Source organism: Pelophylax lessonae (genome assembly GCF_965119305.1).
Source record: "Pelophylax lessonae genome assembly, chromosome: 13".
Taxonomy (NCBI): Eukaryota; Metazoa; Chordata; class Amphibia; order Anura; family Ranidae; genus Pelophylax; species Pelophylax lessonae.
Genome location: NC_138780.1, coordinates 92907865 through 92932081, shown reverse-complemented (window position 1 = coordinate 92932081; position 24217 = coordinate 92907865). Strand labels below are relative to the sequence as shown.

The window sequence follows — 24217 nt, the reverse complement described above, 5'->3', positions numbered from 1 at the left end:
CCAACCACACTAAGTTAAGATCCCAGGCGGTAAGGGTGCGCGCACTGTCGGAGCCAGATGTCGCACCCCCTGGATGAAATTCCGCACCAAGGAATGATTAGCCAAAGGTTTCTTGAAAGAAGATTGCTAACGTCGAAAACCTGACCCTTGATCGTGCTCAAGGATAGTTTCTGCTCAACCCCTTGTTGCAGACAGACCAAAATTCGGGTCACCGAATAGGTATGTGGGGGAAATCCAATAGATTCACCCCACGCAATATAAGACTTCCATGTGCTGGAAGTCGCTTTCCTTGCTTTAACTGGAGGTAGGAATAACTGAAGCTGACACTCCCTTGTCCTTCAGTACCTGGGTCTCAATGGCCAGGCCATTAAGCCAGCGACTGTAAAGCAAGATGGAAGATCGGTCCCTGAGACCGCAAATCCTCCCTGAGAGGAAGTCTCCAAGGAGCGTCCGCGACTAGCCTCACCAAGTCGGCGTACCAGGCTCGACGAGGTCAGTCCGGAATTTCCAGAATAACTGGAATTCCCTCCACCTCTATCCTGCGAAGAAGTTCCTGCAGCAACTTGAGAGGATGGAAGGCATGCCGTAGCTGATACTGCCCCCACGGGGCGATTAGCGTTTCTGCTGCGTCCGCTAGAGGATCGCGGTGCGAGCTACAAACCTCCGCACCTTCCTGTTGAGCCAAGGTGCCAACAGATCCACATCCGGGATGTCCCAATGAAGGGACAGCTAGTGAAAAACCTCTGGATGAAGAGGCCATCTGCGATTGGATCCGAATCGGGCTGCTCTAGAGCTGCTCGATCCAGTAAATCAGACAAAATCTGATCGCTCTCAGTTACAATACCCTATTGGTAATCTGGATACTATCGGAAGAAATGACTTCCCCTGGTTGAGCATCGGAGACTTCCTGGTCCGCTCGCTCAACCGGATCCGATTGTCCAGGGAATCGGAATTCTGATTCCATTAAAAAAGAATCTCCTTCAGGAGAATTCGGGTATGAGACTGGGTATACGGTACTGCCTCTAAGAAGGCCACCATCAGTCCCAGCCAATTGACGGACAGCAACATCCGAATCGTTGACTGAACCTTCTGGAGTTTCTCCGCAAGGAGAAACTCTCTTGCCCAGGATGTATCCAACCTTAGGCCCAGATAGTTCAGTCTCCTGGTGGGAACCAGGGATGATCTTTGGGAAAGCGAAAAAACGCTGATGTCCTGCGATGATGGGGATATAAAGATAGGCCTCCTAAATGTCTATGGACACCAGGAAATCCCCCTGCTGCAGGGAGGCCACCACTGTACGGATGGACTCTATTTCTTCCCAAGTCCAGATTTGGACGCACCTTGCCCTCTTTCCTGGGCATTGTGAATAGGTTCGAATAGAACCCCTGAAACCGTTCAATGTTAGAAGGGAAGAATCGCACCGGTGGAAGTGATCGAAACTCGATCCTGTGTCCTCCAGAAACCGGTGAAGACAACCCCCCCACCCCAGAGATGGGTAGGGGCGCATCAGGCTATATTCTTAAGGTTTGGCTGAGCCGGACTCTTTGTTTAGCCGACCAGCGCCCTTTGAAACCCCTCTAAAGGGGCTTTGGAGGGTTTCGCCTTATCGCCCGCCCTCGCGGAACGCACAACTCTTTATGAGCAGAAAAGGAAGGTCCTCGTTAGTTACGAGGTCCTTTTTATCCTAACAGTCTGTGGCAAGACAGCAGGTGGTACCATCTATCCTATAAAGAGGAATTCCTCAAACGGATAGCACCTAGCCATGCGTTTGGAAATAACAGGGGTTCATTTCAAAACGACCCCATTTGGGTAAAGGAAAATCCTTCGCCCTTTTGGTAGGCTAACAAGTACCAAAAAGGAATCTCAGTCACAGCTACCTCTGCCGGTGTAACCTCAAGACTAAAGGTTTCCCGAACGGACACAACTAGTGCATCCACCACTCTTGTGCTATGGCGGAGGCAGAAACGTGCTCCTCACTGCTGAGGAGACATTACCTGAGACAACAGCCCCCTAGGAGGGACCTGCAACTGCATTGACCAGCTCCGAATCCGTATCTGAAGTATCTAACAATAGGGGTAGGCGGGGATCGCTACTTGACCCCCGTCGCTGACAGGCCACCTCCACCCGGGATACCAAAGACTCCAAAACTGCCGATAATGCATAAAAAACAGGTACTGGAGGGTCCTGCGGCCACTTTGAGGGGATCAGGTGGGGATACCTATGCGGCAGGGTCAATGATTATACAAGACACTTGCCAGCGACAAAAAATGACAAAGTAAAAAACTTTTTTTTTTTTTTTTTTTTGTGTGTCCCCCAGTCGCAACAGCGCCCCTCAGTGTTACCTGCCTTTTTGGACCCCACAGAGAGAGAGAGAGAGAGAGAGAGAGAGACCCCAAGGCTCATCCCTGATGCACAGAAGTTTTCATCAGCTTGCTCAGTGCTGTCCTGTTACAGACAGGAAGTCTTTGGCCCTATTTCCTGGGTAAAGGAGGGGGCTCCGCCCCTTAACACGCCTGCCGGCGCCTCCCCCTGGCTCCACGAGGTGTTTGAGTCACCTCAAACATGGCCGCCCCCATGCTGGAGACACGAGGCTACACCAAAATGGCGGCCTCGTGCGATCTACCAGACAATGGCGGCGGCCTGCACAGAATAGCGGCATGTCTGCAGAAGGATCTCGGCCTCACAACCCTTCACCCTCATTGTGGTCAGCGTGGTCGGCGGTCCGTGGCCGTCTGGAGGCATCTGCTAGCTGGAGGAATGATCTGGGATGCAGTATACATGTATAGACATCGCCCTGTGGCTTCTGACAGGTAGGATACCTTATACTATCACAGTAAAGTTCTAGTACTGCCACTGACTACAATCATTTTCACATTTTTACAATTAGATTGTCAGCTCCCAAACCAAGCCTCCTGGCTTCTTGTACACAAAAATCACACTCAATTAGGGGGATCTGTGACATGTTATAGGATAGAGGGGAACCCATCCTTACCATTACAGAGAGGGGCCCGCGTTCACCACAAGACCCGACAGGGGGAGAGGGGGAACATACTACTCACCATACCGGAACCAGGCGGGCGCCAACCCCTGACAGTACCCCTCTCCACCGAGGTAGGAGGGCTGTCGACCAATACGGACGCCGTGACTCATGGTCTTTGGCGTTTCAGCGAGACGTTTAACTCGCAGGGTCAGTCCCCGTCCAGTGGGACTATGTCGCGGCCGACCCAGCGCGGAGCTATGGCCTGCACGCGCTCGTAGGCTGAACTGGGGTGACCACTGGATCTCAACATCCAGCCCGTCGCCCAGTTCAGCTTTCTTGCTTGAAGATCTCACAGGAACAATGGAGAAAAAAGCTGTCTAAAAAATCTTTTCTAAGAAAAAAATCCTGCCAGGACCGAAGATCCCAGCAAGGTATCTAGGTCCTTACTCCTAACTAGACAGAAAAAAACTGATTTGCTAGAGCAGGAAGTGAGAGGATATACCCTCTGGGACTGCCCCTAGGGTGTGGGCAGAACGTTTTCTTTCCTGTCTAGTTCTACTCCTGTAGAGGGCAGCATAACCCGAGGGTGTTGAATCACCGAGGACTACGTCTGTCAATGAGCGATAGAGAAATATATATATATATATACACACATATACACACACACACATATATATATATATATATATAAATACACATATATATATATATATATATATATATATACATACATATATATATATACACATATATATACATACACACATATATATATATATATATATACATACACACATATACATATATATACATATATATATTCTTTTTTTTTTTTTCCTCATCGCCATGCCACAGCCACAGCCGAAGGCCCCTTTCACACGGGCTGTCTGATCAGGTCCGCCTGTCAGTTTTTCAGGCAGACCTGATCGGACCCTTCAGTCTCCTCTATGGAGCAGTAATCTGCCACCATCTGATCCTGTCCGCCAAAAATAGACGGATGGTGGTTCTATTTTCTATCCATCCCATGGATCGGATCAGATGGCATCGGATGGAAACAGACAGTCTGTTTCCATCCAATTGCGCTATAGAGGAGAGTGGGGTTCTAGTCGTATTTATGTGTAAATTTAGTATCCGTTTTATTAAATAAAGCTTGGTTGTTCGTTTAAAAAAAAAAAAACTGGCTCCTAACTTTTTTAGCTGGCTCCTAGATTTCAGGCAAATTTGTCAAGCCCTGCATTAATCACAATTATAGTATGCTCACACTGCAGTTGGGAAGCTTTTCTTGTGAGTCAGAGAGGCAAATACAGCTTTACACAGGGGTAGCCTCAACATGGTTTGCGCTGTTGTGTAGAATCCCTGATATGTATTTTAAGCTCTGTGTATATATTTACACCTACTGTTAGCAAGACACTGAGCCCCAGTTCGCATTTGTGCGATCGCGGAGATCGCATGTAATTCGGAGCGCACTGCTCCAAAATTACATGCAATCTCATGTGCATCCGCACTAAACTCGCACATGAGGCTTTTTTTTTATCCACAGCAGAATCGGATCGCATGGTGGTTCACACTAGTGTGATCCGATTCTGTGCGAACTTGCAGATTGCACTGCGATATGCGATCGCAACTGGGGGTGTCGTAACTTTTAATTGACACCCCCCTGCGTATCGCATATAGCAGTGTGAACTGCCAGAGGTGCGGATGCGATGCGGGAACACGCTGCATATTCGCAGCGTTCCCGCATCGCACAAATGTGAACCGGGACCTACAAGCAGGGTTTGCAACCACTTGCCAAGCTCTCAATGTAAGCTTTACTGGAAATAGGGCCTTACAAACCAAATCCAGCTATACTTAACTAATCCTGAGGAACACCATGATCTTATTTTGGAACCTTTTATGTATTGCTTAGTTTGTTTATGTGCACATTGGTCACTTTGTTTACAAGAGCCTTAATGCTGGAATTATATTAAAACCATGGTAACCCTGGCAAAATATGTGCGCTTTATAGCAAAAATAATAAAAAAGTTCTGCATGTTGTGTGTGGTATGTTTTTACTGTACATAGGCTCAAAAAAGTCTCTATAGGTTATGACGCAGACCCACAATTTTCCAGGATAAAAATTTACAGATTCCATCACAAAGGGAGAAATTTAAAGGCATCTGCCTGGATTTTGCATGTTCTCCCTGTGCCTGCGTCTGTTCCCTAAGGGTAACACAGATTCCTCCCCCACTCCAAAGACATGCTGGTAGGTTAATTGGATCCTGTCTAAATTAGCCATGGTGTATGAATGTGAGTTAGGATGTGAGATTGTAAGCTCATTGAGGGCAGAGACTGATGTGAATGTTTTGATTTGTACAACAACTCCCCACATCTCCGACACTTATGAAGTAGGTGCTTTGCAGCTCACAGAAGATAACTGGAAACATGGTTTGAGGTGGAAAAAAAAAAAAAGTATTTTGTTGAGTCAGTTATATTAAATTTAACTTTTAACAAAAAACTCATTCTGGATGGACTTGTTCCAGGATCCAGCACTGTACTCACCCGAGGGGGTGCCGGGGTTCGGTTCCCGACAGCAGCATCCTAACTGTGGGCACCCGGCTGATTGCTGTTCTAAGCACTGTGAATGGTCCCACATGTCCCAGAAAACTGCGGGGAGAGAGGAAGGGGGGGTGGAAGAACTTCCGCTCAAAGTGAGGTGGGTACCTGTGAAAACCGCATACCCACTCACCCAAAAGGTGCCAAATGTCAAAGAGGGAAGGGGGTTGTGTTGGGAGCGGAAATTTGGGGGGGGGGGGGAGTTTGTGCAAGGAGAAATTTGGGGGCAGAGAGGATTTGTGCTAGAATGGGAAATTTGCAGAGGGAGAATTTGTGCTTGGAGGGGAAATTGGGGGGGGGGGGGGGGAGAAAGTACCGGGAGGAGGGAGAACTATTGTTTGGGTAGAATTTTGACTTGAAAAGGGAATTTATGCTTATTATGCTTAGGGGTGAGCAGTGGCGGCTGGTGCTCAAAATTTAGGGGGGGCACAAAGAAAAGTGTAATAGGCATTGCTTTGTGGCAAAAAATGCAGTAAAAAAATTGCGTGACTTATGAACAAGAACACTAAAGGTGAGCATACACTATACAATCTGATTGTACAATCTCTTCACAATCTCCTTTAGATTTAGCAAAACTTTGTAATAGATGGAAAAACCTAAAAAAATTATTTAAGTAGTATCCAATCAGGCATGCCTTAGTTGGTAGTAGATCGAAAAGATATTGTACAATCAGATTGTATAATATATGGGAAGCTGGAGGCTGGCCATAGATGGATCAGTGTCTGATCAAAAAAACTGAGCAGATCCTACCATCCACACAGCTAAGGTCCTTTCTGCTGAGACATCTATGCTAGTGTAAAGGAATGACCATAGATGGATTGAAACTCACCCGGTCCTTGCAGGATCAGTCACATTTCTATCCATCTATGGCCAGCTTTAGTGGGTCGTGTGTAAAAACTGAATTTTTGTAAAATCTTACCTGTAAAATTCCTTTCTCTGAGTCCTCCGACAGTCGCCGCCTCCTCTAAGTCATCACTATTGGGTATTGTTATCTGCTCCACAGGAGTAGCTAGGCATATAGACTTAATTAAAAACAAAAGGCATTTGCTTGTATACACCCCTGGGGGCTGTCCCATCTGGTCAATACCCCCCTGCAGTGTCCACTCCCAAATCAGTTTGGTAGCATAGCAGTAAGTAACAAGAACCCCATAGAGGGGCGGGGGCAGCGACTGTCGGAGGACTCCGAGAAAGGAATTTTACAGGTAAGATTTTACAAAAATTCAGTTTTCTCTTACGTCCTCCGACAGTCGCCGCCTCCTCTAAGTCATCACTATTGGGATGTCCCAAAGCAGTATAGACATGAGGGGTGGGAAACGCAACCGTAGAAGAGGCAACGCCATACCCATATCAGAGAAAGGAACCTTACATACACTGTAAGAGAACCCACTGGGCAACAGAAAAAAACAATGTTTAACAGGAGCAAACGCCCAGGAAAGCAAATACCAACAGCCAGGGACCCATAAAAAAACAAGGGTCCTACATGGCACTGCCGCAATGAGAACTTTGCGGCCAAAGGAAGCATCAGCTGATGCCAGAACATCTACTTTGTAGAAACTTGAGAAAGTGTGCACCCGCGACCAAGTCGCAGCCTTGCACACCTGGGCCACCGAGGCCCTATGCCAACAAGCCCAGGACATACTCACAGAACTAGTAGAGTGCGCCTTAACAGGGAAGGGTGGAACCCAATCCTTCAAAGCATAAGCCTGCTCAATGGACTGTCAGATCCATTTGGCAATAGTTGCTGCGGACGCAGCCATGCCCTTCCAAGATCCCTCAGGAAGAACAAACACGGAATCCGTTACACGAAAGGATTCTGTAGACGACAGGTAAAACCAGATCGCCCGGACAACATCCAAAGAATGCAAGGCAATCTCCTTCAGATGCCTAGGCTTCGTGCAAAGCGAAGGCAGAACAATTTTTCCATTAAAGTGAAATTGAGGGACCACCTTGGGAAGAAAAGACGGAGGTGTACTCAACACCACCATTTTCCATGGATTACCAAGTAAGGGGAGCGGCAAGACAACGCCACCAGCTCCGACACCCTGCGAGCCAAAGTGATCGCCACCAAAAAAACGACCTTCTTGACAGCAGAGGCAAAGAGAACTCCCTGATATATTCAAAGGGAGCCCATCGAAAAAACACAGACAGAAACAAGTTCAAGGCCCATGGAGGTAAAGGCTCCTTCCTGGGAGGAGCCAAATGCCACACACCTCGAACGAAGGTGCGATTCAAGGAATTAGACGCCACAGGGCGCTGGAAAAAGACAACCAGTGCAGACACCTGGCCCTTTATCGTGGCCAGCGCCAAGCGCTGATCCACTCCAGACCGGAGGAAAGCCAACATTCTCGACATCGAGAAGAACGAGGGGAGAACCCCCTGGACCCACACCAGGCAAAAAAAGCTTTCCAGGTACAGTAATAGATCTAACCAGAGGAGGACATCCCAGCCCTGATTAGGGTAAGGATAACCTCAGGGGATAGACCCTTGTCCATCAAGACACAGGTCTTAACAGCCAGGCTGTTAAACCAGCGACTGTAAGCAAGATGGAAGATCGGACCCTGAGACAGGAGATCTACCCGCATGGGCAGACGCCGCGAAGGCACCACAGCCAGGTGAACAACGTTGGCGCACCAGGACCGGAGAGGCCAGTCCGGCGCCACCAGAATCACCATGTGCGGTTCCGATACCATTCTGCGAAGGAACTGGGATAGCAGCTGAATCGGAGGAAAGGCGTACATCAGACGACACTGACGCCAAGGGGCCACCAACGCCTCCGAGGCAACCGCCAACGGATCGCGCGTTCTTGCCATGAACCCTTCCACCCTTCGATTTAGCCGGGGTGCGAACAGATCCACTTCCGGGGATCCCCACCTCGCACACAGCATCTGAAAAACCTCCGGGTGCAGTGACCATACCCCCTGGTCCAGAGTCTGGCGGCTCAGACAGTCGGCCTGCCAAAATCGCACACCCGGAGCGTGAATTGCCGAGATCGCCGGGACATGATCCTCGGCCCCAGACAGAATGTCGGTTACCTCCCGGGCCGCCCGAACATTCTTGGTGCCCCCCTGGTGGCTGATGTAAGTCACCGCGGTAGCATCGTCCGTCTGTACGCGGACAGGAAGGCCCCGGAGACGGTCCGACCACTGGAAGAGACAGAGTTTTATCGCTCGTAGCTCCAGCACATTCATCGGGAGGGAGGACTCCTCCTCCGACCAAGCACCCCGGGCAGACAGGTTGCCCAGGACTCCACCCCAGCCCGACAGGCTGGCGTCCGTGGGAACCACTGTCCACACCAACGGCTGGAAAGGCTTGCCTTCCACCACCGACGGGGACTGGATCCACCATAGAATAGCCAATCTGATCTGGCGACACAGGGAGACACCCAGATCCAAAGACTGAGGAAGTCTGTCCCACCTGGCCAGGATCTCCGACCGGAGAGCCCGCGCGTGGAACAGGGCAAAGGGAATCGCCTAGAAGGCCGACACCATCAACCCCAGGCCCCGCATGCAGGCTATGAGTGACGAGGACGGATTGTCCCTGAGGGACCTGAGTCCGTCCCGCAAAACCCGGAGCCAGTCCTCCGGCAAGAACACCTGAGGACAGGGCTCCTCTTCCAAATGTAAGGTGTCCCTAACAGACACAATCAATGCGTCCATGGTCGCCCGCTCTGCAGGCGACCCCGGGGAGGGGACATCAACCCCATCCATCACAGCCTCCCCCTCAGACCCCAAGGGGTCCAAGTATGAGCGGGACCCTGAAAAGGGCACGCTCGAAGCCGCAGCAGCCATATCACCATCTGAATCAGAGGAGAGGGACCATCTGGGTCCCTGACGAGCAGCACGTTCAGCCATCAGCATTTTCCTATTGGACCCCAAAGTCGCCACTACAGCGGCTAAATCATGTCTCAGAGGGGCCACAGGAGAATCGGGGGCCTCCACCAAAGCTGGTGGAACTTTGCTATCCTGAGAATCCATGCTCAAGTGAGAAAAAACGGACAGTGCAAGAATTAGGTGCTGTCCCTTTAAAAGCGCTGCGAGTGCGCAGCCCACCGCTCCAGCTATAAAGATAGAAAAAGACCCCCAAACAGGAAGGAGACAAAACTGAGCCAGAAGCGACAGTACAGAGATATATTGAGAGCAATAACCTGCAGAGCCCCCGCAGAGTGTTGCCATCGCTGTCCTGCTTCAGAGGAAAGAGGAAGTGCTGTGAAAGTAGGCTGAACTATCTGCTGCATGATCCAGGGAAAATGGCTGCCCTATAGGAACGTATGGGAGACTCCACCAAAATGGCCGCCGACATGCGGCCGAACCGAGCGATCGGCCACCGCAAAAATGGCGGCTATTGGCACCAATTCAGCATGTAGATTGTGCCCATAAAGAAGCTCACATGCCCAGTGTGTAAAAAATGGCGGACCGCGCGGTGACACCCCGCCGCGGTCCTTACACAGTCTGCACCCCCAAACACCTAAGTGACCCAGGGAAGGGGACCCCTCAAACACACACAGCGCATGTACAAGCGAACCCCCGCAGGGATCGCAGCAGGGGATCACACAAGGCACAGACATGGGGAACACACAGCAACCAGGACTGCCGCCCCACACAGAGGCCCCACACAGAAGCACTTACCTGTACACGATGGCGTGGGGAGCCTCACAGAACGGAAAGCCGCTGTCCTCATCTGACAGGGACATTGCACTGTTAAGTCGCAGATGCGTCCAGTGAAGTAGCCACCTCACAGCTGCATCCCTGTAGCGAACAGGGATGGGTCGTTCATAACGCCAGGGAGAACCATAGCTGAACGCTCGATGGCGGGCTGGGGGTCCATCTGACCCTCTGTGCCCTGGTGAACCAGGGCGGCCAGTCCGAATCCCAGCACCGCATGTCCATCTTCATCCGAAGAGTCGACTAAAAACTAAAGCTGACCAAATAAACAGCTAGTAAATAAAGAAAAACTGACATTTTCCAAGAAAATCAAATAAAAAGAAGATAGGCTGAGACCGAAGCCCCAGCACAGGGAAAGCCTAACTACTCCTGACGCTAGGCAAATTAAAACTGAGTTGGGAGTGGACACTGCAGGGGGGTATTGACCAGATGGGACAGCCCCCAGGGGTGTATACATGCAAACGCCTTTTGTTTTTAACTAAGTCTATATGCCTAGCTACTCCTGCGGAGCAGATGACAATACCCAATAGTGATGACTTAGAGGAGGCGGCGACTGTCGGAGGACGTAAGAGAAATCCCTGTTTTCTTATACCTAGAAAGATCACTAAGCCTCCATATACATGGGTTCTTTAGGGCCCATTCATATGCAGCGCAGATATGTGTGTCCTGTGCAGGGCGCTCTGTTATCAGCACGGGATGTACGGAAATGTGTGTCCCTGTCTCATTCTTTTCTTTTGGAACCCGCTCCTGTGTGTCATTAGGATACAGAGACTGTGTCCATGCAGCCTCATGTCCCAGTAGATATGAATGGGATGCTGGCATAGGGATGCGCACAACACCTATGTACCCCCATGCTGATAAAAGACAGCCCTACATGGGAGACACATTGCTTGCACCTCTTGTGAATAGGCCCCTACTAAAAATAGAATGTGGAAGAACAGTGTTCTCCACAGCTATATCACTGATATCAAGTGTGAAAGTGTGTTACCTGTTAGCTGAGTAGTTAGTGGCAGACTCAATACAGAGGGGATAGGGCACCATTCAGCAGCACAGACACAGAGGGGAGAGGGCACCATTCAGCAGCACAGACACAGAGGGGAGAGGGCACCACTCAGCACCACAGACACAGAGGGGAGAGGGCACCATTCAGCACCACAGACACAGAGGGGAGAGGGCACCATTCAGCAGCACAGACACAGAGGGGAGAGGGCACCATTCAGCAGCACAGACACAGAGGGGACAGGGCACCACTCAGCAGCACAGACACAGAGGGGAGAGGGCACCACTCAGCAGCACAGACACAGAGGGGAGAGGGCATCATTCAGCAGCACAGACACAGAGGGGAGAGGGCACCATTCAGCACCACAGACACAGAGGGGAGAGGGCACCATTCAGCAGCACAGACACAGAGGGGTGAGGGCACCATTCAGCAGCACAGACACAGAGGGGAGAGGGCACCATTCAGCAGCACAGACAAAGAGGGGAGAGGGCACCACAGACACAGAGGGGAGAGAGCACCATTCAGCAGCACAGACACAGAGGGGAGAGGGCACCATTCAGCACCACAGACACAGAGGGGAGAGGGCACCATTCAGCAGCACAGACAAAGAGGGGAGAGGGCACAACTCAGCAGCACAGACACAGAGGGGGCACGGCACCACTCAGCAGCACAGACACTGAGGGGATAGGGCACCATTCAGCACCACAGACACAGAGGGGAGAGGGCACCATTCAGCAGCACAGACACAGAGGGGAGAGGGCACCATTCAGCAGCACAGACACAGAGGGGAGAGGGCACCACAGACACAGAGGGGAGAGGGCACCATTCAGCACCACAGACACAGAGGGGAGAGGGCACCATTCAGCAGCACAGACACAGAGGGGACAGGGCACCACTCAGCAGCACAGACACAGAGGGGAGAGGGAACCATTCAGCAGCACAGACACAGAGGGGAGAGGGCACCACTCAGCAGCACAGACACAGAGGGGAGAGGGCACCACAGACACAGAGGGGAGAGAGCACCATTCAGCAGCACAGACACAGAGGGGAGAGGGCACCACTCAGCAGCACAGACACAGAGGGGAGAGGGCACCATTCAGCAGCACAGAGGGGAGAGGGCACCATTCAGCACCACAGACACAGAGGGGAGAGGGCACCATTCAGCACCACAGACACAGAGGGGAGACAACACCATTCAGCAGCACAGACACAGAGGGGAGAGGGCACCACAGACACAGAGGGGAGAGGGCACCATTCAGCACCACAGACACAGAGGGGAGAGGGCACCATTCAGCACCACAGACACAGAGGGGAGAGGGCACCATTCAGCAGCACAGACACAGAGGGGAGAGGGCACCATTCAGCAGCACAGACAAAGAGGGGAGAGGGCACCACAGACACAGAGGGGAGAGAGCACCATTCAGCAGCACAGACACAGAGGGGAGAGAGCACCATTCAGCACCACAGACACAGAGGGGAGAGGGCACCATTCAGCAGCACAGACAAAGAGGGGAGAGGGCACCACAGACACAGAGGGGAGAGAGCATCATTCAGCAGCACAGACACAGAGGGGAGAGGGCACCATTCAGCACCACAGACACAGAGGGGAGAGGGCACCATTCAGCAGCACAGACACAGAGGGGGCAGGGCACCACTCAGCAGCACAGACACAGAGGGGGCAGGGCACCACTCAGCAGCACAGACACTGAGGGGATAGGGCACCATTCAGCACCACAGACACAGAGGGGAGAGGGCACCATTCAGCAGCACAGACACAGAGGGGAGAGGGCACCACTCAGCACCACAGACACAGAGGGGAGAGGGCACCATTCAGCAGCACAGACACAGAGGGGACAGGGCACCATTCAGCAGCACAGACACAGAGGGGACAGGGCACCACTCAGCAGCACAGACACAGAGGGGAGAGGGAATCACTCAGCAGCACAGACACAGAGGGGAGAGGGCACCACTCAGCAGCACAGACACAGAGGGGAGAGGGCACCATTCAGCAGCACAGAGGGGAGAGGGCACCATTCAGCAGCACAGAGGGGAGAGGGCACCATTCAGCAGCACAGACAAAGAGGGGAGAGGGCACCACAGACACAGAGGGGAGAGAGCACCATTCAGCAGCACAGACACAGAGGGGAGAGGGCACCACTCAGCAGCACAGACACAGAGGGGAGAGGGCACCATTCAGCAGCACAGAGGGGAGAGGGCACCATTCAGCACCACAGACACAGAGGGGAGAGGGCACCATTCAGCACCACAGACACAGAGGGGAGAGGGCACCATTCAGCACCACAGACACAGAGGGGAGAGGGCACCATTCAGCACCACAGACACAGAGGGGAGACAACACCATTCAGCAGCACAGACACAGAGGGGAGAGGGCACCACAGACACAGAGGGGAGAGGGCACCATTCAGCACCACAGACACAGAGGGGAGAGGGCACCATTCAGCAGCACAGACAAAGAGGGGAGAGGGCACCACAGACACAGAGGGGAGAGAGCACCATTCAGCAGCATAGACACAGAGGGGAGAGGGCACCATTCAGCACAACAGACACAGAGGGGAGAGAGCACCATTCAGCAACACAGACACAGAGGGGGCAGGGCACCACTCAGCAGCACAGACACAGAGGGGGCAGGGCACCACTCAGCAGCACAGACACAGAGGGGGCAGGGCACCATTCAGCACCACAGACACAGAGGGGAGAGGGCACCATTCAGCAGCACAGACACAGAGGGGAGAGGGCACCATTTAGCAGCACAGACACTGAGGGGGCAGGGCACCACTCAGCAGCACAGACACTGAGGGGATAGGGCACCATTCAGCACCACAGACACAGAGGGGAGAGGGTACCATTCAGCAGCACAGACACAGAGGGGAGAGGGCACCATTCAGCAGCACAGACACAGAGGGGAGAGGGCACCACTCAGCACCACAGACACAGAGGGGAGAGGGCACCATTCAGCACCACAGACACAGAGGGGAGAGGGCACCATTCAGCAGCACAGACACAGAGGGGACAGGGCACCATTCAGCAGCACAGACACAGAGGGGACAGGGCACCACTCAGCAGCACAGACACAGAGGGGAGAGGGAACCACTCAGCAGCACAGACACAGAGGGGAGAGGGCACCACTCAGCAGCACAGACACAGAGGGGAGAGGGCACCATTCAGCAGCACAGAGGGGAGAGGGCACCATTCAGCAGCACAGACGAAGAGGGGAGAGGGCACCACAGACACAGAGGGGAGAGAGCACCATTCAGCAGCACAGACACAGAGGGGAGAGGGCACCACTCAGCAGCACAGACACAGAGGGGAGAGGGCACCATTCAGCAGCACAGAGGGGAGAGGGCACCATTCAGCATCACAGACACAGAGGGGAGAGGGCACCATTCAGCACCACAGACACAGAGGGGAGACAACACCATTCAGCAGCACAGACACAGAGGGGAGAGGGCACCACAGACACAGAGGGGAGAGGGCACCATTCAGCACCACAGACACAGAGGGGAGAGGGCACCATTCAGCACCACAGACACAGAGGGGAGAGGGCACCATTCAGCACCACAGACACAGAGGGGAGAGGGCACCATTCAGCAGCACAGACACAGAGGGGAGAGGGCACCATTCAGCAGCACAGACAAAGAGGGGAGAGGGCACCACAGACACAGAGGGGAGAGAGCACCATTCAGCAGCATAGACACAGAGGGGAGAGGGCACCATTCAGCACCACAGACACAGAGGGGAGACAACACCATTCAGCAGCACAGACACAGAGGGGAGAGGGCACCACAGACACAGAGGGGAGAGGGCACCATTCAGCACCACAGACATAGAGGGGAGAGGGCACCATTCAGATTGACAGTAGGGCTGGAGAGGAGGGGGTGAGAGGAAAAGAGCACAGGACGAGGAGGAGGTCACTACACAGACAAGGAATGGGCTCCTACATAGCCCAGAGCAGGGAAAGAAAAAGACAAAGTAAAAGTGACAGAAATTAAGTGAAAGGGGAGAGAGAAGCCGCTGTTCAGGCATAGAAGCAGGAAAGTTATATGCATTGTAGATCAATCAGGAAACATTGATGTCCGATGCCATCCCCACCTCATGTGCTCCACCTGATCCACTCTATTGCTGAGGGAATATTACAGTGCACTGTGTGCAGGCAGAGGGAAGGTACGAACATCTAGCTTAGATGCAGAAACAAAGCTGCTCTCTGTCTACTGTGTTGCAGCATATTCCTTAATGGGCATGGCTGTACCTGGCACACTGCGTCCTCTTCGTACATTACCCGAGTGAGTCCTGTCCTGCTCCGCTCACTGCATGCGACGCTAGAGGAAGGGAGGTGTTGTCATCAATGATGTGCCCGCCCCCAACACTAGTGATCCTTACACTGCACTCTCCAAAACACCGCCCCTATGACATCAGATGTCCTGATTGGTCCAGGCTGGACCAATCGCAGCACGGCAATCATGAATGGGAGTGTTCGGGGCGCATCCCTCTGCGCCCTGAGGGCTCTCTAAAAGGCCACCAATCACCTTACAAGCAAACAGGCACATGATGCCAAAACCCCCACCTCTCCCATAGCCAGCAATATGTCCGGCGCCCCGCTGTATTAAAGGTACACTTTTTTATGCCAATTTTACACGGTGACTAGCCTTGGGGGGCGGCGCCCCTGCGCCCCCTATTGACCAGCCGCCACTGTGGGTGAGCATGTAGATTAGGGCTTTATTTTTCTTGGAGGGGGTAATTTTTGCTGACACATGATGCTCACATATCGTGGGGGAAGGGAGCGTGCAGTTTGTCCGTTGTTCACCTTTACATTTTTGCTGAAAAAGTGTACACTTAAAGTTGTCTAATGCTGGACAGCATAATTCTGTCATTCAGCCAGACTGGATAATCTTTAAAGGTCCTGGTAAAATTCTGTCCCATATCTGCTAGTGTGGAAGATAAGAGCTACAAGCTGAAGGCAAGCATTATCCAAACCAGTGGCGGCCCATCCATTAGGGGTGCAGAGGCACCCCCCCCCCCAATCCATGCATTCGGCCCCCTAATCTACATGCAGGGCGCTGGATGCATGGATTCGAATAGGGGATATTTTTTAAGCATGTGATTAGAGCCAGAGGCTCTAACAAGCTTCAAAAAAAGGGTGGGCTCGGGGCGCAGAGCTTTTTTGAGCTCAGAGGGACATGTTGGAATATTTTAGCAATTGCCTGGCAATGACCTGCACAACTTGTATAAACTCTCTGATGACAGAGCAATGAAAAACATGACTGAACAACAATAGGAGGGGTCCAAGTAATATGTTGAAAAAACTGGACTGCATTTAAAAAGCAGAACTGGTTACTGACCTGTCCCCAGCCATACATGTTGTTATGCGTTTGTGATGGGTTCACTTTTGATAGCAGAAAGCGAGCCTAGGAATTATAAAAAATAGGAGTTATTGTAGGCATATAAAAATTCAAATTTTACATACTATAAATCAATAAGAAGCTCTTTCGCCCTCTGAGAAGACTGGACATCCAAATATGTTCCACTCTCTCTATGACACCCCTCCTTCAGATATGTAAAGGCTTTTATTTGATTGATCGGTATATGGTCTAATTCTGTACCAATTGGATAAACAAAAATAAATTAACATTGTTGAACAGTTTATAGATGATTTTTATTATATACATCATGTATAAAAATAAATAGGGAGCGCCTTCCTTTACTTTGCTTTATTTTTCCCATGTCTGCTATTTTGGCTATGCTGCTACACCATTAGATGTCACTGTGTGCTTTGGCACATCCACCTTATATGCATCTATCTCATGATTAGAACTTGCCTAAAGGGGTCTCTCTCACCTGAACTTCTATTTTCCCTCTCTTCCTCTTTCTCCCTTTTTGTATTCCCCTTCTTTCTCCTTCCCCCTGTTATACCCATTCTTTCTCTCCCCCCCCCCCCTCTCCTTTTACCCTTCTGGGGACTGGGCTCCTCCGTTCCTTTGCTGTGGTGGAGACCAGTTCCCGGTATCTCTCTACCCCTTGGATTCTGACATGGGTATGATGACTACATAGGTATGGTGCTCTCGGGGAGTGTCACTTTTTACATTGCTGATGTGGAGAGGTTTCTTCCTGCACTTATGCCGAACCTTGTTTATCCTGATGTGTTGTTGCTTTGGTTTATGTTTATATCGGCTTATAGGGGTTCGGTCTTCTCTATTATCCGAATACCACTGTGATTATTGCTGTTTTTGTATTGCTATATGCTTTTTCTTTTAACTAAGAGATGTGACCCCTGCGAGGGTGCGGTATTTTTCAACATGAATGTATGTACCCGATTGTCATTGCTGTGTGTGTTTCCACCTGTTCCCTTCCCTTCTCTTTTTTTTCCCCCTTTCTGTTGTTTTTAATAAACACCTTTTGGATTTAAAAAAAAAAAAGAACTTGCCTAAAACCCTTCTTTTCCTAATATAAGCCAATAACTTTACTACAATTTATTTTCTGATGCTTTATTAAAAATAAATTAATGAATAATTAATTTTGATTAATTATTTATTTTAACCTGGATTAGAGACACTGGGAGTTTTAGCTACTGGCATACGTGCAAATATATTTGTACATGTCATGAAAATGGCAAAACTCTGCTGTGACTACTACCAACTGTTAGGACCTCCAATGGTCATGATTCATCGATTGGATTTCTACCAGTTTCTATTCCCACATCTGCTCTGGACAATGTGAGCAGAACATGTTACCTCATATGCTTGACGATTGTATATATAGTTTGGAATATGGTACAGTATTCAAGTAATGTGTATATTATATACATATCCGTTGTTATTAACATTTCTCTGCTTCCTAATAGTATCAGTAACTGATCTTTGCACTTATGGTGTAAATTATTTAAAAGATATGCTTTATTTTTGTAGCAGAATATGTCTGGAGCCATATATAAGAGCACTAGCTTGCCTTTTCCTGTAAGCTCTGTCTGACCACGGCTCTCTCTGTCAGTTTAAATTTACAAAAACGAAGCAGACAGAATCTGGAGCAACTGTCTATAGCAGCTAATAAACCCCTTTGCTCACATAGGTATACCTTTGTAGCTTCTTTATGTTAAGCTGCTGTGAACCTCCTATATCCCCACATGGAAATAGTGCCAATAAAATGTAATTTAAACTATGTGCAGCGCTAGATCATAATCTAAATGAAATAAATAATTTATAACACTAGAAATGCCAATATTTGTAAATAATATGTTCAATCAATATACTGTGCAAGAGCAATCACTGTGCTGTACCAACAGAATATTGCATAAACAGCAGTCCTAAATTTAAAATGCCTAGTGACCAATAAATTATATGTTATTCTACTTTAAATACCTATTAAAGTGCTGCTGCTGTAAAAAATAAAATGTGTCCACTTAAAGTGCAGAAGTGAATAAAGTGCTTTTCCAAAAAGTTTGAGCATGTGATTCTTTTAGCACTTTAATACGTTTTGGAAGTGGAAGAACATCTTGTTTATTGGTCATTTTGGATTTGGACTGATGTTTATGAAATTTACTGTTGGTATTGCACAGTATATTGATTACACATATTGTTTACAATTATTGGCACTTCTAGCATTATACATTTTTTGAAGTCTGAGAGGAGCAACGCACAAAACAAGGAACACCCAATCTCATTGCAAGATCCACACACGTGCCTGGGCTCAGTGTGTCACCAAAACAAGACAAACAGATGGATTGAGCTGGAAAAACTGTACTCTGTATAGCAATTTTTTGTGACTGGTTACAAAGGAGTGACAATAAAACAAAAATCTGACCTGTTTCAGTGAGAGCCTTAGTCATTTTTTTGTTTTTTTCCCAGTGTGTTACTTACCTGCCCTCCTCTTCTCAGGTCCCTCTTCGGCTCTCCTGGCCCCTTTCTCCTGTTGAGTACCCCCACAGAAAGCAGCTTGCTATGGGGGCACACAAGCGGAGCCACAGCTCCCTGGGTCCATTCAGACACGAAGCCACTACACGCCCCACCATTTTATCTCCTGGTTGGCTGACTGACTTTGATTGACAGCAGTGGGAGCCAATGAGGAGGGGAGTTCCAGGCAGCCGAGACACTCCTATAACATTGCTGTATCTTCGATGGGGTTCAGGGAGGTATTAGGGGGGCTGCTGCACACAGAAGGCTTTTTATCTTAATGCATAAAATGTGCATTAAGATAAAAAAACCTTCTGATTTTACAACCCCTTTAAACTCGCACCAGTGTCAGATGCACTTAATTGCTCAGGACAGCCTTCCTGATAGCAATAACAGTGGAACATGCATGTGCATCAGCAAGACCACTCTTAGCCTCCATCAAAATGTAACATGTAACTGTGCATGTAACAGGGTGACAATGCAGAAGCACACTTGGGAGAAAGTTGTCACACTATCACAGGAAGTGCCTGAACATGGAACTTCATGATAGGATCACCAGGTATTATTCTAATGAATGCAATATATTTTTAAAAATGACTGATTTGTATCTACCAAAACCATGTCATTTTACTAGTCTTGCCCAAACCTTTACCTTCAACTGTATAGAAATTCAAGTGGCTATAAGGCCTTATGCACACAGGACGTTCATTTGAACTCTCCTAGAAGCCAGCAGGGTTTTTGCAGAAAAAATGCCTGTCACTTGAAAAAATGTCCAAAGCTTTTGCAAGATTTTAAGAGCTTTTACAGGCATCAAGCTCTTGAGCATTAATTCATTTAATTGGCCAGAATAAATAATTTATTCTGGCCGTTAAAATTAAATTAATGCTCAAGTGCTAAATGTGCCTAGGGTTTAGGTGCTTTTAAGTACCATCAAGCCTTTTTTACTGCCCTAACTCTGCTGCCCCTGGACGCACTGGCAGTGTTTTTTATATTCCTGCCTCTAAACGCCTGTGTGCGCATAAACACATATGCTAACATGCAGGGAAAAAAAAACACCAGGCGCCCCTAGGAGCAGATGTAAAAACATCCAGTGTGCACGTGGACTAAAGGCAAAAAGTTTTTTTTTTTCATCTTAATGCATTTTCTGCATTAAGGTTAAAAAACCTTTCAATAGGCTTTTCCCAACCCCCATTTAAATACTTACCTAAGCCCCATGTCGATCCAGCAATGTTCCCATCTACAGCAGCTCTTCTCCTCTCTGTTCTCACAGGAGACTCTGCACCAGTGGAAGTCAATGGCTCCTGCTGCGGTCAGTCGAAGCCTGTGAGGAAAGAGCAGGGCCAGGGCCGAGCCATGCTGTGTGTCTATGGACACACACAGCCCAAAGTGGGAGTGAGCCTGCCAGGGCCGTGTTTAAGGCAGGGCAAAAGGGGAAGCTGCCCTGGGCCCCATCATTGTTGTGGGGCCCAAAGCAGCTGCCCCATACTTGCAAATTATCCCAGTTTAAATTCCCTTGTCCCTTGAAGTTTTAGTCCCGTGCTGTATCCCAATATCTCAGCGTGAAGTTCTGTTACTAAAGCTGCCCAGATCTGCCCTATTGCTGTGTACAGATGACTCACCTGCAGACCCTGTGTTTACATGTAAATAAACTGCAATGATATGTAAATTGCGTTGCATTAGTATGTAAATAGCAGCGGACCAGCTGCATTGATATGTAAATAGAGGCAGCATTGATATGTATATCATGACCCCCTGAGGTCATATCCACCTTCACTTCTGCTGAACGCTGCCCACTGGGGAGGTAAAGGGGCTTGCTTGAAAGACCTGCCTACCACTGTGGTCATTAAGCCTACCATTAGCCTGCTTTGCAAAAGGTAAGCAAATTGGAGGTGGAACCCTTTTTCAAAATACCATGGTGGCACAGCACCGTGAATTTTGGTGGATGTGAATAAGTACATCTCAGCAGATGCGTGAGGGTGTCATTAACAATTAATGCCACTGCTGTTTACCAGCTAAAGGGCAGCATGTTTCTGTGGTGTCAGGAAAGTGATTTTGCATGCATTCTTGACACAAGAAATGTGAATGCAGGCTCAATGTCTGTTACATTGGCGGTCAATGTAAATCTTCTCATTACATTGGGGCTTGGTGTACAATCCTTTCATACACAATCTTTTCCCCTTACATTGGTTGTCAGTGTAATTTCTTCATTACATTGGTGATCAGTGTACGTTTCCCTTTACATTGGTGGTAAGTACAGAATTGCCCTTACATTGGTGGTCAGTGTAAATCCCCCCTAACATTGGTGGTCAGTGTAGAAGCGTCACCTTAAATTGGTTGCTAGTACAAATCTCCTCATAATGGTTGTCAGTGTAAATTCCCCCTTACATGCAGGTCATTGTATATTCCCCCTTACATGGAGGTCATTGTATATTCCCCTTTACACTGGTGGTTGGTGTAAATTCTCCAATACATTGGTGTCAGTGTAGAAATCCCTCTTTATATTGGTGGGGGGGCGTAAAATCCCCTGTTACATTGTGATCAGTGCAAATTGTCCTTCACATTGGTGGTCAGTGTAGAAGCCCCCATCACATTGGTGGTCAGTGTAGAATCCCACACTAAATACTTGCCAAAGATCTCCAGCTTTGCTCTACATGATTCAGAATTTGCCACAGTGTACTGCCTCCTAACTAATCTCATCCCCCCCCACCACTGCCACTGATCCCATCCACCCCTCAGCATTGCCATTGATCACCCCCCCCCCTTTCCCAGCATTGCTACTGATCCCAGGAGTCCTAGTATCCCTAGGAGTTTTCTATTTATTGATGGGTCTCCTCACCTCCCCAGTCCATGGTGTGCAGGAAAGCAACCAATCAGTGGGCAGTAATGATGTGCAGTAACCTCTTGCAACCAATTATTTAGCAATAAGGATATGCAGTAACCTTTAGCAACCAATCAGTGAGCAGTAATAATGTGCAGTAACCTCTAGCAACCAATTAGTGAGTGGTAAGGATGTCCAGTAACCTCTAACATCCAGTGAGCATTATTATTATTATACAGTATTTCTCTGGAAACCCATCAACAAGCAGATGTGTTTGCAAATAAACGTTGAGCCATAATGTGTGCTGTAACCTCTAGCAGCCAGTCAGTAAACGGTAATGTTACACTGAAACCTCTGCCAACCAATCGCAATTGCTGCCTGATCTGATTCAGTAAACTTATTTTGAGTCTAGCTGCTATTTATTGTATGTCTCAGAGAAGATGGAGAGCAAAATTGCATGGGGTGCCCCATAGCAAGCAGCTTTCTGTGATGGCACACGCAGAAGATAGGAGCCTGGAGCACCAGCGGGACACCCCAGAAAAGGAGGTTTTGGGCCGCTCTGTGCAAAACCATTGCACAGACCAGGTAGGTATAACAAATTTTATTATTTTAGGAGAACAAAAAAATTGGATTTTTGACTTACTGTAAAATCCATTTCTCTGATGTTCATTGAGGGGTATGGCTCCTGATATGCCCCCTACAGGAGTAGGATAATAGGCAGAAAAAAAGTCTGGCTATACCTTTGGGCAGTCCCAGGGGGTATACTCCCTCTCTCTGCTATAGGCACTCAGTTTTGTTAAAAGCAGTGTCAGAAAAAAAAAAAAAAGACGACTCCACAGAGTGGTGGGTGCTGTGTTTGTTAAGGAACATCAGAGAAATGGATTTTACGGTAAGTCAAAAATCACATTTTCTCTTTCGTTCATTAATGGACACAGCTCCTGATATTCTTCACCATTGAGACGTTCCATAGCAGTGTTAAACATGAGGGGTGGTAACAGCACAAAATTCCCAAAGCTAAAAAACAGTAGCCAACCGGGCAACAGGGGCTCAACCAAAACAACTGGATCCCACCTGAAAAACAATACACCCTCAAAAAGGACCAAGTCCTCTAAACAGCAGCCTGCAAAACCTTGCGGCTAAAAGAGGCATACGCAGATGCCAACACATCCACTTTATATAACTTTGTAAAAGTGTGTGCCGACAACCAGGTGGCCGCCTTGCAAACCTGTGTCACTGACGCCTCACGACGGAAGGCCCAGGAGGCACTGAGCGCCCAAGTAGAGTGTGCCTTAATACGAAAAGTAGGAACCTGACCCCTGATAAAATAGGCCTGAATCACCGTCTGTCTGATCCATCTGGGAATGGTCGCAGAGGAAGTGGACAACCCTGTCCGAGACCCATCCGTAAGCACAAATAGTGAGTCAGGCTTTCTAAAAGACTCCATAGCTGCCAGGTACACCCTAATTGCCCGAACCACATCCAAGGCATCAAAGGCATGCAAGGCAATTTTGGTAGGATGTTTTGGCCTGGGACACAGGGAAGGCAACACAATGTCATCATTCAAATGGAAATCAGAGACAACCTTTGGAAGGAATGATGGACAGGGCCGGAGAACCATCTTATCTCTGTGAACCACCTCCGGACCGGAAGCTGTGCTGAGAGAGAAGCCGGAAGCTGTGCCAGAAGCTGTGCTGTGTGTGTGTGTGCGGACGAGCGGCGTGGGAGCCGTGCGCTGTGCTGAGCCGGGTGCTGTGCTGTGTGTGTGCGAGGAGGAAGAGGAGCTGCGGGAGACCAGAGCGGGGGGGGGGGACAGGTATCTTGTGACTGAGCAGCGGCGGCGGACGGCCAGAAGGAGGGAGCGACAGCAGCAGGGACGTGAGTAGGATACCGGAAGCCGGGCGTGGGTGCAGAGGACCCCAGGGACCGGGACAGAGAGGGCAGAGAGCAGTGGGAGCGGCGGCGGCAGACGGACACCGCACGATACTGAGGAGAGTGTTCCCGGGAGGAGGAGGGGACCGTCCCCAGTGTGTGAGGCAGCAGCAGCAGCTGCAAGCAAGGCAGGGAAGAGAGAGCTGTGTGACTGGGCTCGGTGAACCAATAGCAGCGGCGACGGCAAGGACAAGGACCTGACCGGGGACGTAAGGTAACAACTGAACAACTGATCAGCTAGTAGGGGGGTGGGGCTGGTGGGGGGACTAAAAGCACAACACTACTAGCAATACAGGTTGCTAAGGGGCTGCTATCTGCTTAAAACTACTCTGCGAC

General features: G+C 49.5%; 1 protein-coding gene across 1 annotated transcript in view; it reads right to left on the bottom strand.

Moving 5' to 3' along the window:
- SEC23A (SEC23 homolog A, COPII coat complex component) overlaps positions 1-24217 on the bottom strand; it is a 342836-nt gene that overhangs the window by 2131 nt on the left and 316488 nt on the right. Inside the window, exon 19 of the mRNA XM_082242896.1 lies at positions 16591-16656. Coding sequence (XP_082099022.1) covers positions 16591-16656 — 66 coding nt within the window. The remainder of the gene's footprint in view (positions 1-16590; positions 16657-24217) is intronic.